This window comes from Antechinus flavipes, chromosome 5 (assembly GCF_016432865.1).
Source record: "Antechinus flavipes isolate AdamAnt ecotype Samford, QLD, Australia chromosome 5, AdamAnt_v2, whole genome shotgun sequence".
NCBI classification, from domain to species: domain Eukaryota; kingdom Metazoa; phylum Chordata; class Mammalia; order Dasyuromorphia; family Dasyuridae; genus Antechinus; species Antechinus flavipes.
This window is the reverse complement of record NC_067402.1, coordinates 159956127-159974980: the sequence shown is the minus strand read 5'-3', so window position 1 is coordinate 159974980 and position 18854 is coordinate 159956127. Positions and strand designations below refer to the sequence as shown.

The 18854-nt window shown below is 34.3% G+C and overlaps 2 protein-coding genes across 2 annotated transcripts in view; one reads left to right on the top strand and one right to left on the bottom strand.

The window, feature by feature from the left end:
- ELAPOR2 (endosome-lysosome associated apoptosis and autophagy regulator family member 2) overlaps positions 1–12883 on the top strand; it is a 90270-nt gene extending 77387 nt beyond the window's left edge. The window contains exons 18-20 of the mRNA XM_052000654.1: positions 4145–4323; positions 5339–5504; positions 10011–12883. Coding sequence (XP_051856614.1) covers positions 4145–4323; positions 5339–5504; positions 10011–10070 — 405 coding nt within the window. The 3' untranslated portion in view covers positions 10071–12883. The remainder of the gene's footprint in view (positions 1–4144; positions 4324–5338; positions 5505–10010) is intronic.
- Positions 12884–17336: 4453 nt separating this feature from the next.
- GRM3 (glutamate metabotropic receptor 3) overlaps positions 17337–18854 on the bottom strand; it is a 262140-nt gene continuing 260622 nt past the window's right edge. The window contains exon 6 of the mRNA XM_052000358.1: positions 17337–17917. Coding sequence (XP_051856318.1) covers positions 17844–17917 — 74 coding nt within the window. The 3' untranslated portion in view covers positions 17337–17843. The remainder of the gene's footprint in view (positions 17918–18854) is intronic.

Below are 18854 nucleotides of genomic sequence, written 5' to 3'. Positions count from 1 at the left end.
GCTAACTGGCAATGGCCCAGAATGCAGTAGAAGAACTTGGCCTTTTAAAGTTAAGATTTTTCTCAGGTCTCAGTTTGTCTGTAGCAATGCCCAGTCAATGATTAAAAACTAGGTAAGAATTGATAAAAAAAAAATGACCTTGTTTGCCTCCACAAAAGAATCATTATGGAAGGGAAAGACATTTAGAATTTTTGCTCAGAAGTAATGATATTAATATAAATAAAAATTCTGAGCTATCAAAACTCAAACTTGGAACCCAAATGTTGGAATAGGAAGTACCCATATCATTGATTCTTAGATCTATGAGATTGAGGGAGCCTGTACATCTTGCATGTATCAAAGCACCTAAATGTTAATCTTTTTTAGTACTGTGCTGTAAAGGTCAAGCTGCAGGTGGATCATTTATTTTTCTGCATTTCATAGCCTTAAATTATTTAACTAGCTCTGTTTTTCATTCACCAATATAATCAGCTCAAAAATATGTGCGGTTTATCATAAAAGAGATTGAATAAGGGATTGTCGATAGATTAGCTAAAACTCAATAGCATCCCTGGGAAAATATTTCTTCTCATATGTATCTGTGTTTTGAGTTGATGTTTTCTTTTTGAATAAGTAACAGCTTTATTAAGATCCTATTCAACATTAATGGTACCATCAGTGGTAATTGTTTTCTTCTCTTTAAATTTTTTTTAACTTTTAAACATTTTTCTTTTGTAAAAATTATTTTTTTCTTAACTTAGACATCAAGAAAAAAAGAGAACTTGCCATATGTACACAAGAATACACAAGGATTCTATAGCAAATTATGAATTCCCCTTTTCATAGTGCTAGCTTTTTAAAAAGAATGAAGAGTTTTTGTACATTTCTTTAACAACTATCTTGGTTGTCTTTGCTTCGTCTTAAACTTTTTTCTCTTCTGTGTATTAAAAAAAATGTGGCAATGACTCTCATTTTTAGTGTCACTATTGTACTCTCCAATTAATTGAAAGAAAGATTTTTAAAAAGTACCTTTGAGACAAAAAAAACATGAAGTCAAATGAAATTAATCTGTGCCCACAAATGTATGTCTCTATACCTTGTATTCACTTTTCTTTCAGATTGTAGGTAACATGTAATATCTCAGGTGCTTTAGAGACATGGTTGATCATTGTTTTGATCAGAGTTTTATGTTTTACGAAGTTTTTCTTTGCATTATTATCCCTGTATAAATTCTTCTTCTGCATCAGTTCATGCTTTACATGATTCTCTAAAATTATCTTTCACTGTTTCTTATGGAATAATATTTCATCACATCCATGTAGCACAATTTGTTCAACTGTTTCCCAGTTATCTAAGGCAATCTAATGGAGCGCTTTCCTTAGATTCTAGTTTCTCCTCTTCCTTATTAATCCTCAAAATATTTGTTTTGCTTGTGACCATTCCTTTTTGGATATTATCCTTGTTCTTAAATCCTCCATCTCTTTTTGTTTACCTATTAAGTTTCATATTTTTCTAAGCTAAACTTTATGTGGGTAATTAGCCCTCCTTTGTTCATTTCAGATAAGAGCAAGATTTATATGATTACTCCTTCACCTCTTCCCTCCATATTCTTTTCATCCACTCAGTTATAAGAAATAACAAGTATTACATCCTTTCTTTTTTCTATAGCAGTGTTTTCCTTTATGCATACATACATATATTTGGTAATCCATTCTTTTTATCTTATTAAGACACCTCGAACAGAACTAATATATCCCCAGGAATTCTATTTTTTAATTTTTCTTCCTCAGTACCCTTTGGAGACATTATAGTTTTGGAGGCATCTTTCCCTCTCCCCCTGTATTAAATTTTTAGCATAAGATCAAAATGCAAGTCCTTTAAAATGTTCAAGAAAATTTACTTTCCTATGATTCTCTAGACTCTTGTATATGTATTTCAGAGTTTTTACTTAGTGCTGGCATGTCTATCAGGAATACTTGAAAATCCTCTATTACATTAAAAATTCCTCCTCCTCCCCGCAATGGATCATATTCAGTTTCATAGGGTAAACTATCATAGGTTGTAAAACTACCTATAGCTTTTGCCTTTTGAAATCTTATCTTCTATGATCTCCTCTGGTTTTTAGTAGAAGATGCTAGGTTTACATGTTCTTGTCTGTAGTTCTGTGGTATTAGGACTATTTGCTTGATATTTATGCAACTTTAGGGTTTCTTTTTGGAACTGATCAGTGGATTCTTTCTGTATTTACTTTGTCTTCTGATTCTAATAAATTTGGGGAGTTTTGATTTATGATTTCTTGAAATATAGTGTCATAAGTTTCTTCTTATTTTTTATCATGATTTTTAGGGAGTCCAATAATTCTTAAATTATTTCTTAACCTTTTTGGGAGGTTTGTTTTCTTTAGATTTTTGATAATAAATCTTTTTTAATTTCTTAATCTTCTGATTTTGTTCTGACCATTGGAAATTCCATTTCTTGGGTAAGGTTCACTGAGATTTTTCTTCTGAGTTACTTATTTTTCAAATTATTTTCTCAAGAGATTTTTTTTGCTCTAACTTTTTATTTCTTCTAATATTCATGTAATTTTTTGTAAAAATTCATTCTTTTCTTCTGCATTTCTACTTATATATGTTAGATTTTAAAAACAATATTTAAAGTGTTACTGGATATTTTCTTTGATGGACTTATCCTTCCAGCTCCATTTCCTAAATTGGGGCTTTGTGTCAGGACCAGGATCCACTTCTTGTTGCTCCTTTGAGTGATATGCTCTGTTTTTTCTTAACCTTGAGTTCTTCATTCATTCCACCTTCTATGGATTGCCCCTTTCTACCCCAGTTGTATCTTTGAGATTCAGAATGCTGTACATTTGCTTTTAAAACTTTGAGTTCCATGCCCAAAGGGCTGTCAAACTGTGCAAACCCTTTGATCCAGCAGTGTCTCTATTGAGTCTGTATCTGAAAGAGATCATAAAAAGAAAAAAAGAATCTCTCTGTGCAAAAATGTATTTGGCAGCCCTTTTTATAGTAGCAAGAAACTGGGAACTGAGTGAATGCTCATCAGTTGAAGAATGACTGAAAAAGTTATGGTATATTAATGTTATAGAATATTATTGTTCTGTAAGAAACAACCAGCAGGATGATTTCAGAGAAGCCTTGAGAGACTTACATGAACTGATGCTAAGTGAAGTGAGTAGAACCAAGAGAACATTGTACAGACAAACAACAAGATTATAAAATGATCAATTCTGACAGACGTGGCTCTTTTCAACCATGAGGTGATTCAGGCCAGTTCCAGTGATCTTGTGATGAAGAGAATTATCTGCATCCAGAGAAAGGACTATGGGGACTGATCGCAACGTATTGTTTTCACTTTTTTGTTGTTGTTTGTTTGAATTTTGTTTTTCTTCTCATTTTTTTTCCTTTTTGTTCTGATTTTCCTTGTGCAGCAAGATAATTGTGGAAATATGTATAGAAAAATTGCATGTGTTTAACATATATTAGATTACTTGCCTTCTGTGGGAGAGGGAAGGGAGAAGGGAGGGAAAAGATTGGAACACAAGATTTTTCAAGGGTGAATGTTGAAAATTATTTGCGCACAGATTTTGAAAATAAAAAGTGTTATGAGTTCCAGATTCTTTTCCTTCTGCTTCCCTACCCCCATTGAGAATGAAAGCAATATAGGTTATACATATGTAGTTATGCAAAACATTTTTATAATAGCCATTTCATAAAGAAAAACATAAACCAAACAAATACCAGAAACCTAACAACAACAACAACAAAACCACAAACAGAAACTGAGAAGTCTTTACACATTAGTACTACCAATGAATGGAACTCTGGTGAGGGAAGTTTGCATAGTACATGAGCCCTGATCTCCAATTAGTTACTTTGATTAAATTGACTGTCTACATGTCCATCATGATTCTTAATAGACAGATATCAATTTATTTAATGGCTTCATGCACTATCAGCATTAAAATATAGTTCCTTATATCATGGTAAGTCACAAAAATTTTTAAGGAGAATTATTTTGTTTTTTTTTCATCTGTATTCTGAGGGTCTAGCACAATATAATATTTATACTGCCTTTAGAAATGTTTTCTAAACTTGCCTAACTTAATCTGGAATGCTACTTCCAAATAAAAATAATTTATTTATTTTAGGAAACCTTATATGTATGGAATGAACCAAAGCAATGCATTAAAGGGGTTTCCTTACCAGAGAAAAGATTGACCACATGTGAAACAGTTGATTTTTGGTTAAAAGTGGGAGCAGGAGTAGGTGCTTTTACAGCAGTTTTACTTGTGGCCTTGACCTGCTACTTCTGGAAAAAGAATCAAAAGTGAGTACCATAATTCTTCTTATAATGACTATAGATTCTATCTAGCTTGTGAAAGCTAATAGCTCTTTACCCCATACTATCCAGAAGTTTCTTATAAAAAATGCCAAGAAAGCCTTGTGTATAGTGAACAAAATATATCATTTTGTTTTTAGATTATAGGATGACATCAAAGAACTTGAGTGTTAGGAGGACCTTGGAAATGCCCTAGCTTATTTCTTTTATTTTAAAATGAAGATCTTAGGATCTAGAGAGGTTAATCTATTTATTCAAGTCATACATATTAGCTAATGAGAGTTCTGAGATTAGATAGTCTCATTCTTTTCATTTTATGCCATATTATCTTATTTCTTCCAACATCTCACCGTAGTCAGAATTACGAAGTTCACTAAGTGTAATGGCTGAAATAGAACTTATTTTATCCAGTAGAATGTGATCTTAAAGTCAGAGACTATTTCATTTATGTCTTCATAGTCCTAGAGCAACGCTTGACATAGACTAGTCACTTAATAAATACTTGCTGTTTGATTAATTTTTTACCCTCAGAATTCTGCTTTGATAATAATTTTAAACTTCTTGACTCCTTTGAAATGACTAATATTTTGATGGAAATGAGAAGTATCAAGTATACTGGATATAGACAGACTTGCAGTTTTGGCAGCCTTTTTTCTGTTTCCTGTTGTTTCATTCATACTGATTAAATCATCCTTGTAAGCACTCCTCTTCTTCTCCCTGTCCTATCCCCAATTCCAAGAAATATATTTAGGGCTTAGTATTGTGTCTCTGTTTTGCAAATGCTGTACAGGTTGGCAAATCAACAAAGAATAACTGATGCTGTCGACTTTGTTCTGTTTACTGATCAAAGTTTTAATAATTAAGTTTCTGTGGTCTAGTCATTTAAGTGGATGGAAGAATTTTACTATTGGAGAAGTTAAATTAGGAAATGGTTACCTAGAATACATGATTCTTGTTTAGTATTTAAAACTCTAATTGTGGTTTTCCCTTTTTTATTATTTAGATTAGAATATAAATATTCCAAACTGGTAATGACAGCTAATGCAAAGGAGTGTGAGCTCCCAGCTGCAGATAGCTGTGCTATCATGGAAGGGGAAGATAATGAGGAAGAAGTTGTATATTCCAATAAACAGACACTCTTGGGCAAACTTAAATCCTTGGCAACAAAGGTGAGTAGAACTTGAACATTAGCACTGCTACATGTTCATAGATCCGTGGTCCCACATGGGGCCCAATATTCAGTATTGAGACAAATTTCTCTCAAATTAAGATCTATCTGCATTGCAAACTTTTCTCCCCTTTTTTAAAAAAAATGGTTAGTTGATATAAATCAGTCATCATGAGAGGGAGGTCAAAAGAATCCAGATCTTTCTTTAGCCAGCAAAGTCAATCTCCTTGAGAGGAGGGTAGAAATAACAGCCAAAGGCAGTGCCAGTTAGGGGCAATTTTTCATGATATTTGCTTTATGACTATTCCCTCTCAGGTGTTACACATTGTTAACATTCCTTCACATTTCTCTCCCTCATACTTCCTCCCCTCAGTCATCTAATTTCTAAAATACTATGATGCAGGATAACATAAGATAATGAGCAGTGTTGCTTCATACAGTAGCAAAAAGTAGTGAAAACCAAAACCAGTCAATAGAAAATTTAGTCTCAAACTCAATCTGATCATATCATCCCAAGAGTGTTCTATCATAAAATTGGCAAGAGAGCAACAATTAGATATAAAATGAAACCAACTAGTCAGTGTTTCTATAGCAATCTGTCATCAGTGGTAATCATCAAATGAAGAGATGAAAAAGGAAAAATAGCCCTTAAAATGATTAAGCCCTTAAAACATTGAAAAAATTGAGAAAATCCAGGATGGAGGTTATAAAATCCTGGGGTTATCTTACAAAATACCCCAGGAAGGGTAAGAATGAAAAGATGGAAAAGAATATTAATACCCCCCCTAAATTTTTTTTAGAATGTCAATAACTTCTGACTCAAATGTTTACTTTAGAAAATCTTGTGTTTATTGATGTAAATATAGATGTAAATATTGATGTAAACAGGTAGATATTTTAGAACAATTTTTATTGATATTTTAATCTGCCTTAATGTCTTTCTCCCCACGTCTAAGTCATCCCTTACAGTAAAGTACTTTGAGTGAAAGAAACCAACTCATTGGCTCTATCTGACAATGTATGTCTAATTCTGAATTTTGGTTCACTAATTGTCAGGAATAGGGAAGTAGGTATCATTATTAGTACTTTGGAGTCAAAATTTATTATTGTACTATTCTAGGTTTGAAGATTTTCAACATTGCTCTTTTCCATTCTATAATTGAGCATCCTATAACTTTTCTCTGAGTTTTTCTTTCCTCTCTGATTTGATCTTTATAAGTTTTCATTTCACAACTCTACCAATAATTGCATACCATTCTTTGTAGCAAACACATCTTTAAAAATAACACAATTGGCTAAAATCTCCAGAGAATACAATATCATGCTATTATTATTTGTTAGTTTCCAAAAAGAAGAAGAATTGATAACACATAATAATATATTGCATGTGCTCCAACAAAGAATCTTTCATGCATAGGGTAAGATCATGCAAATTTCCTTGAGAAATACAAATACAAATATAACTTTATTTAAAAACTATCTGATTATTAACATCAATTGAAGCATAAAGCAAGGAACTAGATGAATGCTCACCAAAGGTATTAGATATTGTCATGGAAAATGTTCTGTGCACATTCTAAATGAAATTTATATTTCCTATGAATATAATAATGTCCTTCATAAACACATGAATGTATCATGTTCGTGACAAAGCCTCTTTAATAAGTTCCATAATTGCTCAGAAATGATTAGCCTAGGAATATTAAAGATCCCCAAAATGGAAAATGCTTATTGTCCAGATTTTGGCCTTCGGTTTTGTGGCCAGTTCATTTAGTTAGTACCTAAATCTGGTGTAGTCACTATAGATTGACAAGGAGTTTGGGTCAACATTTGATAGAAGAACAAAAATAAGGTGAATTTTATTTGAAAAATCATTCAGTACTTTTAATAACAGTCCTATGAAACACTGTGGATTCAAAGAGCTGTTTTTTCAACATGTGTTCTTCTGGAATATTACATGATTGTATGTCATACAACATTAAAAACTCCAAGAAATTAAAATTTGAGGTGATTCTGTGGACAGTGGAGAGTATATAGTCTGTAGTACATTTTCAATGATAATCTATACATGAGAAGTAGGGTAGAAGGGCATCATTAAAGAAAAATAAGTCTAACAAAGGTCAAACAGTCATGTGCCCAGAGAAAGAGATAACAGGTAATAATAATAACTAGTATTTATATAGCATTTTAAGGATTAAAAAGCACTTTACAAATATTATCTTATTTTGGCCTCACAACAAAAGTTGATAGATGGTATTATTATCTTTATTTCATACATGTGAGAACACATGGAAGTATGTGGACAAGAATCACAATGATGAGAAAATGGGGCTGGGTTGTAATTTGATAATCCAGTACTATTAAATATTGATTGAAAACAAATTTTCATCACTATCCTAACAACAAATTGGGAAAAAAACTCTGTTATTTTTTCTTTGTCAGAAAGGACACAAGAAGGGAGAATTAAGGACAAAAATCCCACCAAATTGTTGAAAAGTATAATAATTCATTGTAGATGGTTCAGTGGATAGAGTACCAGGTATGCAATCAAAAAGGTTCATCTTCGTGAATTCAAACCCAGTTTCAGATACTTACTAGTTGTGTGACCCTTAACTCTGTTTGCCTCAGTTTCCTTATATGTAAAATGAAGTGGAGAAGGAAAGAGCAAACCATTCCAGCATCTTTGCCAAGAAAACACCAAATGGGGTCATGAAGAATTGGACACAACTTAAAAATTAATCAATCATAATAGAATAGTTTATATTTGACTAGCAGTTAGCAAAAATTTCATTCGGATCAACCCTTGAAATGAGTATTATTAAGTATTATTATTTCTATTTAATGGATGAAGAAATTAGGACTCAAAAAGGTTAAAACAATTGTATTGAATCCAAAATGACACTAGGACTGAAACCTTCATCTTTGTAGTCTACTATTTATTTTGCGACATCATTATACATGTGTTGGTTGGTCAATAAAATATATTTAAAATTGATAAGAGTAAGGATAATATGGAAAATATTATAATATTATTTAATGTTTTAGTAACCATTGTTTCTTTAATTCTCATAATTTACACTATTTATAGGAAGATAACTTGTCTGAGAGACAATTGAGAATACACATCCCTTTCCTGGACATATAGCCAAGTCTTTTCCTTTCGTGGCCATGTACTTCCTTCCCAATCCCAGTCATCAATCCAACCAGCTTCTCTTGCCATTCAAAGTCCAGTAAAAATAAATGGGGGGTGGGGAGGAAGGGAAGAGAGAGAGAGAGAAAGAGAAAGAGAGAGTGAGTGTGAGAGTGTGTGTGTGTGTGTGTGAGTGTGTGTGTGTGTATGAATGGGCGTGCCAGTCTTAGTCCTTGCACAAAATGGAAACCCCGGGAGGTATTTGCCAATGGGATAAAGTGACAGATGTTACATGGAAAAATTACATGTTGTCAAGGCTTTAGGGATGATTTAGATGTGCCAGAGTAATGAGACCTTAAGGCCGAAAGAAGTTTCAGGAGAACATAACAAGGTTTTGAAGTTCAAAAATCAGACACTGGGCCAGGAGGGGAATGAAAATCAATTTAGCTCTCTCAAAAAAAAAAAAAATAAAAGTTCCACGACAAACTCACCAATGAGTGAAGGGAGCAGGCCTTTCAGAGAAAAAGTCCATATTGAGAAGGCTAATTAGATCTTCCAAGGTGATCAGATAACAGTAGCTAAGGGAAGTTCCATTATAATATTGCATGGTTTAGAAGTTCAGAAGCAAGTCTAGAAGGGAATAAAGACTATCCTGATCCCCTTTATCATGGATGATCTCTCTTTATTTATCATCTTCTTGGTTAATGGGGAGGGAAGCCTAGAATTTGTTTTGAATTTATTTTCTAAAATATTTCTAAGGTTCAATAGTTAATTAATTCTGATTTATTTCACCTAAAGACTAAAGTATATGGTTAGTAAAAATGTCCTGAAACCCAAAATATTATTATTATTTATAAATCAGGGATCCTAAGTGATTTAAAAAATATTTATTAGCAATCTCCTTAGCTGAAGGTAATTCTTAGCCTTAATTGAGATCATGTTATCCAGGAAATATTTGATTGCATTCAATTGCTTTTTACCCATTATTGGACCTAGAGAGGTTAAATGATTTGACATTGACTTTGACTTTGGACAATTAACCATTCAGCATTTTAGGTCATATTCTAAATACCTAAATTCCAAAAAAGATGTGGACCAGCATTATTAGAGAGAATTTGCTATGCTGGATCACAGATCTAGTACTTGTCCCTGTCACATCAGTACAGAGGTATTAAAAGTGACCTGTTTCAGTTCTCAGTTTGGTTGTTTCTCTATTCCAAAAAGATTTTGTTTTCCATCTTAATTGAGTGAGTTTTCATTTCTGTTGTTACTGAATAATTATCTCCAATAGACCTCCTGACCCTTTGCACTGAGGATTCTTAAATCATAATAGGATTTTGTTAATTAATTTTTTTCTATGGATTTTTTTTTTGGAAGGAGAAGGAAGATCATTTTGAATCTGTTCAGCTGAAATCCTCAAGATCCCCCAATATATGAAGAGACAGTGCTGCCTTTGGATAAAGGAACAAAGAAACCTGCTTTCTAATTTTACAGGACCACATTTTAGAGTCCATCTTGGTGTCCAGGATTGTTGGTGATACCTGTGAGAAATACTGGACTGTTGAAAAAAGAAGGTTGGAGCCTTCTGGTTGTCTGGTTGCCTTATGATGTGGTCAAGTACCTTGCCAAAAAGGAAAGCAAACAGTTTGGTGGCCAAGATGATGGTGAAGTTCAACTCAGGAAAGAGATATATGTGTATATATGTAATTGAAAACCAAGTTTAAAGCCCAACAGTGCACTGCTGATGCATGCCATTTAATTAATTGGTAACTTTCATTTCTTTTAACTCGTATGAGAATTATCATGTGTGTGTGCGTGCGTGTACGCATGTGTGCATGCATGTGCAATCATATGAATATTTTCCCTTATTCTTTTGGAAGACTTCAAACTTTTCATGACATACAATCCCTTTGACCCCTAATCCCTGTTTTCTCCCCTCCCACCATTTGAACATGAAATTTCCCTTCAAAATGTTAAGCAGTGCTTGAGACTTAAGAACTTGAATTTTCATTCTCACAGAGAGCTTTCCCCTTTGATTTCAGAAGCTCAAGTTATCACCCTTTTGGAAAAATTAGGTTCTCCAGGTTTCTGGGACATCTGAATGTGTGTTCTTTCCAGAAATTCCATGTTAGGTGGAGCTTAGATGGTGTAGTAACCTTTAAGGAAGAAATTCCTGGAAAACATAGAGGATGCACCTCGGAAGAAAATGAGAAACAACCAGGATACTAACTTCTTAGGAAGTCAATCAATCCTTTTATTAATATGAAAGCCACACTATAGAAAACTTCTTAAATAGAAAGACGTTAAAGTGAGGAAAAAATGAAGTGAGATGGATTATCATGTCAAGTGGAGAAATAAAAAAAGATAGCTTATCAATTGATGCAAGTTTAACTTAGACAACTTATTCCACAGTTATTAGCATTGCTTTGGGCTCTTTGGAAAAGTGAGATAGGCTACTCATCCTCTTGTTTCATGTAAAGTCCAATTCTCAAGGCATGTGGGGATAAGACCTCTTGTTGGCTCTTGTGGGATGTTGCGATTTGTGATTTTTGTTTGGAGAATTTTCTTCAATCAATAAACCAACATCTAGCTTTGGAAAAAATAAAGCTTATGACTGTCTGTATGGCTAGGAAGTTGTTGTTTTTTGGGCAGGAAAGGGAATCTTAATATTGTTTTAAAATTTGGTGACTCTTATTGTTAACAAGATTCAGGCATGTGTTTATTCAGAACAGAAGTTTGGATGATGATGGAATTGGCTAATTTACCACAAAGTAAATTTTTTTAGAATCATTGGGCACTGAAACAAGGTCTGGGACACTGAGCACCTTGGAGTGCCCAGCATGATTGCAATCAAAAGTAGTACATTAGTAGAGATTTAACTCAACTGAGGTGGGGAATTATTTATTGGCTGAAAGATGAAGGTAGGTAAGGATAGGGGGAAGAAGATATGATTTTCTTGCCCCTCATATTTCACATTCTTATATAATTTTGGATTCAGTGGGTGAGGGGGATAAGGAGCAAAATACATGCTTGATTGTGTCTGGATAATATATGGGATTTTGCACCATGATATTGTTGATTGTTCATTCATATGTCTTTTTGGTGTACTTCTGCATTGTTTCTCACACTTCTGTTTATTGAATTTGTTATTGTCCCATCTTTCATGTGTGGTATTCAGGGATGGAGTCATTCATTGAGTGTAATATACTTACGATTTTAATGCTTGGATCTTTTATAAAGAAGTTTTTTTTTTTTTTTTAAGCCTGATTCTTACCCAACTAATTAGGGAGCATTGAAGATCATTTCCCCCTTCTCTGATCAAAATTCAGACAACAGAAAGAAAATGTATTCAATGTCTGCCCTTTCTGATTACTAGCAGAACTTTAACACACAATTGTGAATGCAGCAGTGTTCTGCAAGAACAGACAGAGACAAGAAGCTTCCACAAAATCACCTGTCACCTTTCTCTCCATCCTTGGCTATGCTCTACATGTATGTTCCAAGCCATAGAAATAATTGGGATTTGCTCCCAGGTATCTCCTTTCTTTTCTTGTCACTGGACTCGAATCTCTGACATGTCAAAAATGCCTTAAATTTTAATGAACTATCTCACAATGTAGTTAATGTGGAGGAGCTTTTATTTATTTTGCTTCTAATTTTAGATATAAAGTAGCATTTTGTCAGCTCAGTGCCATCTTTGGTAGAGGAGCTGTCTTTTACCTATGATTCCCAACAATCTGTTATTTTATACCATATTGTTTTGAGCCCTAAAGAAACATACCTGAAGAAATATAAAGAAAATATGAAGACCAATTCTGACTGTCAAGTTCACTAAAGTTTTATGTCTGGGATTTGCAAAGTTTAATGGAATACTGAAAGGCATAAAGGAATTAATTGTGCCACAGTGACTTTTAAGGGACATTGTTATTACTTACTATTTTTTCCCTGAAATGGTAGAGAGAGAGAATTTATAAAAGGCGTGGTTCTGAAGCCTTAAATACTTCACAAAGCCAACTGTCGCCTATAATGTCTTCTAGCACTCTGCCAAAATGTATTTAAAGCAATCTTCCACTAGATGAGAGAATGTCTTCTACGGATAAATTCTTTTATGCCACCTAATAATATGGAGCAGTTTATGTGTTCACTTGATTAAATAGACTACATTTTATCACTGTGTTGCCTTTTTTTTTGTATTGGGTTATGAGTAATCACATTCCCTGTGCAATTAAATAAATTTAATGATATCTTTATGCAGCTTAGTAATGTTTTTCACCTCAAAGAAAAATAGTTGTTTCTGAATGAATTATGCATCTATCCTTATAATACCACTGGAAGAATTGATTGCATACAAGCATTTTTAACAGATTTCTGTGCAGATCCCCAATATCAAAGAATCTATTCCTTTAAAAAGGACCTCAAAATGGAAAAGGTGAGTTTGATTTGCTTGGAATTTGGCCACTTTATATTCTGCTTCTTGACTTTCATGGACAAATGATCTAGTTCTTCTGAAGTTCTTGACTTAGTCTTTCTCAAGATAATTAATGAAAGGGTTTGTGCGTATTGTAATGCACTGGGTTTACACGCATACACACATGTACATAGGAATAGAGAGGAACTTCTTTCAATGTAGGTCAATATCTTTTCTGTATTCTGTAGTTTGAGAGGGTTACCTAGGGAACTGTGAAGCTAAGTGGTTTCCCAAGATCACAGCCTATGTGTATGTGAGAAGTGGTTTCAACCTAGGTTTCCCTAACTCTAAAGAGAATTTTCCATCCTTTTCTCATTCCACTCCCACTTTCCCTCCCTGGAGCTGCCTAGCATGGAGGCATCTTGCCTTCCTGAGATCCCCATCATATGGATGGGAATATCCTCTGTTGACTGGTTGCATAGTCAAAACAAATTCTTTAGAATTTACAGTTACAGTACAGTAAAACTGTAACAGTTTCATTCTTTTCTGTGTGTTTTTTGCTATTGCATCTAGAGGGAGAAGATCTCACAGTTCACTCACAGTGTGGTTACCATGAATGGAACCAGTGTGTATGTGGGGTACCTTCTTCCCCTCTCTTGAACTATCCCGCTCTGCAAAATGGAACTAGATGGGTCTGTTTCTATTCTGTGTCATTTATTTTCAATGTCAGGTGCTGGTAGAGACTCCCACAGGACCACGAGTTCAAACCATGGTGACTTTGAATCCAGGATTCCAGATAGGATGTTACAGCCAGCCAACCTCAAGCAGGAAAGCCATGAGAAACCATAGTGCCCAGTTCTCAAGCCCAAGGGAAATTTCAAACTTGGAGCTGGTACGGTACTCTTATAGAAACTGAGCTAAATTAAGAACCTAATCCCTTTCTCTTCTCATGAGACTGAAGTGGTATATTGGGAAGGATTAAATCTCCTTGGTTCAGAGGAGTAAATTTGTACTTTTGAATTAAATATTTCCTTGTAAAAGCTAATCCAACTCTTTAGTGGCTAAATGGAACAGGTATGAAAGGTTTCCCTTTACAATTGGGAGAATGCTGTTGTTGTTGCTGAGAGTCTTTTGCAAAGGCTAGATTCTCCATTTCCTCCAAACTCCTTAAGAGAGTATTGGAGATTTTCAGGCAGTGAGGGGCCAGGGTAGTGATTATTACAACTTGGAGTTTGTGTATAAACAATATACTAATCCCTCTTCCATAACCCAGCAGATACTTGAAGTCTATAATTTGAGCCTCCTCTACTCCATTTTCCTTTCTCCATTGTTTCTTCAATCGAACTTAATGAATTTTCATTACTTATTTTGAATAAGGTACTCTTCTATAGCTACATTCCATTTATTAGTTGCATTCTACCAAAATTAATAATGTTTTTTGGAATCAAAATGTCTATTCTTTTATTAAGATACCTAGTTCCACTAATCAATCACTCATATTCTTCTCTTAATATTTAGAATTTGAGCTCAAGAATCTGAGCTTTGAATTTTGAAGCTTTTTGTAATGTGAATGACAGATTTCTTCTACTAATCTCCTTATTTCTATGTGGTATCTGGCTTGACAGATTCATCTTAGTACATTGCTTCCTCACCTTCCACTTCCAGTTAGTTTAATATCTCCTTGATAAAATGCATAAATATTCAGAGAAATACACACACATGTGAGTGAGCACACACATATACATACATATATAACATATATGTAATATCTGTTTGCCCATACTTGTTAGCAGTGTGGCTGTGGGTAAGTCACTTAAGTTCTCAGTTCCTCAGGCAGCTCACTAAGATTTTAAGTCATATATATATTTTCTAATTTTTAATAAGATTTGATTACATATATAGTCACATCTTATGGATGAACTATCTATATATTTACGTACATTTGTGTGTATAAAATGATTTTCAACCACACCAAAACTGTTGTTTTTATCAACCAATTGAAAGCGGTTTCTAATATTTAATGAATTGTGGGGCAGCTAGGTGGCACAGTGGATAGAGTACTGGTCTTGGAGTCAGGAGGACCTGAATTCAAATCTGGCCTCAGATACTAGACACTTATTAGTTGTATGACCCTTGCAAATCACTTAACCCCAATTGCTTTGCCCTTTCCCAAATATTTAATGAATTGCAACTATATTATTAGGTTTTTTATATGCACTCTATTAATTATGCTGATTTTCCCTCTTGAACTTTATAGATTGAGGTAGTTTTGTAAAGATAGATAGGTATGTTTACAAAGTGCTAGCCTTCAGAAAGATGTTCAAACCATAAAGAAAATGAATAACTATAATAATGATACATGCACATCATCAAATTCAGCTATGTGAAATGACTTGTGTGATTATCCCTCTGAAGATATCTTTTTGTGCCTTCCTCTGACTGCTTTAAAAAAAATCTGATGATTATACATTATAGGATGCCATTTGAGTGCACAATAAACTCATGGCAAAGGAGGGAGAGAATTGGAGGAGGGGCTGGGATGTTTTCATTGTATTGGCGGTTCTAGCTCTGAAACACATGGGTCATAGATCAAACCACATATCTCAAAATCGCTGCTTCTCCAAGAGCCACCCACAGTCCCTAATTGTCTCATTTAGAAAGATCCATGATCCATTTTATTGTTTGAGGCATCAGCTGTGGCACTGAATCACCCATCTTATTGCCTTCCTTAGAGTGTCACATCTCCTAAGTGGGCTGAGTTTATTTTCTCTTCCATCGGTTTTGTCTTTGCCTTTCTCCTGAGCTGATGCTGCTTCAGAACACACATGCTTAGCTAGCATTACTGCCAGTTTTCAGTTACAAGAGAAATATTTTTCTCTAGGTCAGCAAGTGCTATTGATTCCATTACTCAAGTCATTCTCACTCCTCTCCCCCATCCCACTCCCTACCCCTAGTGACCTGTTTCTCATGTGAGTATGAGAATTCATGGCTTAGCAAGCTTCTAGTGCTTGAAAAAGACACAATCAAGATAACAGAGATGAAAGGGTTCATACATCTTCACCTGTTTTATACTCTTTTAAATTTATCCCACTTGAATTTCATATACACATGTTCTTTCTCTGTGTTTCAGATCTAGCACAGACATAGTTATTCAAGGACTGTATTAGTTATATAATAACATTTAATTCTCTTATTAATTTTTGTTCCACTATCTGGCTGACTATTGTTGGATTGCCATCAGCATCTCATTGATGAAAAAAGAAGGTAGAACTAAAAATCAATCCATAATTTTGGGATAAAGAGATAAAATAAGAAACTATGAGATAAAATGAAGTATTTTTCTTCTTTAGGTTTTTTTTTAAATTAATGTTCTCCCTGTCTCTTGTGGTCCTTAGATTGAAGGAGAAGAGGTCTTAATTTTTTTTCTTTGTCCTACATTTTGTTTGGCACCTAGTGAAACCTATGGATCTCCTCTCATAATATTATTTTTAAATATATAAAATACATTTTTAAACCAAATAACCAGATTGATTTTTAAAACACAGTGAGCCAATGTTAAAAAAATGTTTAGTAACCATAAATGAAGAATATGTAGGAAATAACAAACTCTAAACAAACAAACAAAAAAAAAAACTTGACTAAAGATACATTCTCTGTGCAAAGAGTTCTGCATGGTATTGGGAAATAAAGAATCTTGCTTTGACCATACCTTTTCAGCTAAATTGTGGAAACAGGAGAATTTTCCATAGGAGAACTTGTTGCCATTCCTAATATGCCTTACTTTAACTGGGATTTTGAGAGGAAACAAGGGCTTTGGTCTGTGCATTTTGTCAAGATGTACCGAATTGATATTCAAGTGTATAGGAGGACTGACTTCTTCTTCCCTGGGTAAGTCAGAGCAATGCATGGGCTTTTCAAGAGAGAAGAGTTTGTAAAGACCAGGTAACTGTAGTTATCTTTTAACCTTGTTACTTGTTAGTATTCACCATAAGGGACTTAAACATTGCTATCCCACATATCAGAGGTTCTTCTTATCAAACCCTAGCTTGGTGACCTTTAAAACTGAGATTCTTAAAAAAGAGGCTATAGGTTTCAAGGGAGCTGTGAAGTTGAATGGTAAAAAAAAAAATCATCTTTGTTTCAATATAATTGCTTTCTTTTATTTAAGAACCTCTGAATTAGTATATAATAGAAAGAAGATATTCATCATCCTGCTTTCACTTTAGGAAGAAAATGATTTGAACTCTAGGTCCAAGCTCCAAGAAGAAAATAAACAAACATACAAACATCCACCATGCTGGAAAACCTTGAAGGTTTTATTGTCAATATCTTTACATTAATACTGATGTCTTCTTTTTTGTGCTGAGAAAAACAATCTGTTACACATAATGTAACTTTAATATACAACATAGAAACGCATTCTAAATTAGTTACAACAAGGACCTACAAAAAACTTCATAGGAAAAAAGGTTACCTAATATTGCCACCATATTTGCTGTAGACCCTTTCAGTCTTGGCCTAGTCACTACAACTTGCTTGTGTAAACAATAGTTATTTCCATATCCTATGGAAGAGTTAATTATAAGGGTACTAAAACTGGCCTAAAAAGTCCTAACACATCACTAGGTACTGTACAGTCCTCAAAAATAATTTATTGTACTGTTTCTAAAAAAAGGTACTAGGGTTGGTTTTTTTTTTTTTTTTTCATTTTGCTTTGTTTTGTTTGAGCCAGAATTGCACAGCATGTGCATGTTTGTCTAACAGTCTAAACACACGAGAACTGAACTGCAGAGTCACGATGATCACAGAGATGAGGTGGTAGAGTCCAGGACTTCCCTCCCGTTGCACACCGTGGGGACATAAGTGCTGGCTGATGCTGGAAGATAGAAACAGGAAGGAAAAGTCAGGACTACAAGATGAACTGAACAGTTAGGTTGGAGGTACTGTAGACAGATTTAGACTCTGAAAACCTGCTTCTTGCCCTGGCTTTGGCACTCATTACCCATGTTGCATTGGGTGAGTCATTTAATTTTTCCAAAGCTCATTTTTCCCATATGTAAAACAGGACTAGTCCAAACCATCTTAAAGGTCCCTTTTGAATTCTGTCATTCCAGGACTGTGATTTTACCTTCTCTTGGCTGAGAAAGAGTAGGGATGTGGAGAATTCAAAATCAGAGGAGGAAAAAAATTGAGAGGCAACATGTATAGTGAATGCATAGTGCCAGCCTTCTTGTAAGGAATAATAATAATCATGGTGATTAACATTTATAACATTTATATCTGGGCCAGGCATTATGCCCAAAAATTTGCAATTGTTACATCACTTGATTTTCACAAATGTGCTATTAATATTTCCATTTAATAGGTGCTATTAATATTTCCATTTTGCACATGAGGAAACTGGGGCCAACATGGTTTAAGTGATTCTCCTCAGGTCACACAGTAGGTAAGTATCTGGAGCCAGATTTAACATTCATGACTGTAGGCCCAGGATTCAAGTTCTGCCTCCAGAGTGTGCTGGCTTTGTGACTCTGAGCAGGTCACTTAACCCCTCAGTGGTCTGGACAACTATGCAGGATTGTAAGATACAAAGCAGAGCAAATCTTTATTGGCAGAGGTAGCTTCCTCCTGTAGAAATTCCCTATGTCAATGAAGTCCCCATTTCTTCTGCCTCTGGAATGATTTCATGATGCAGCCAAAATGTGGAGTCTTCAAAAGTCCCTGTGACCTGTGTCAGAATGTGCCTTTGACAAAGGTCAAATTATCATATTAAAGAAAGGGGAGTGGACTTGTGATTTCACTAGCATAGCAAA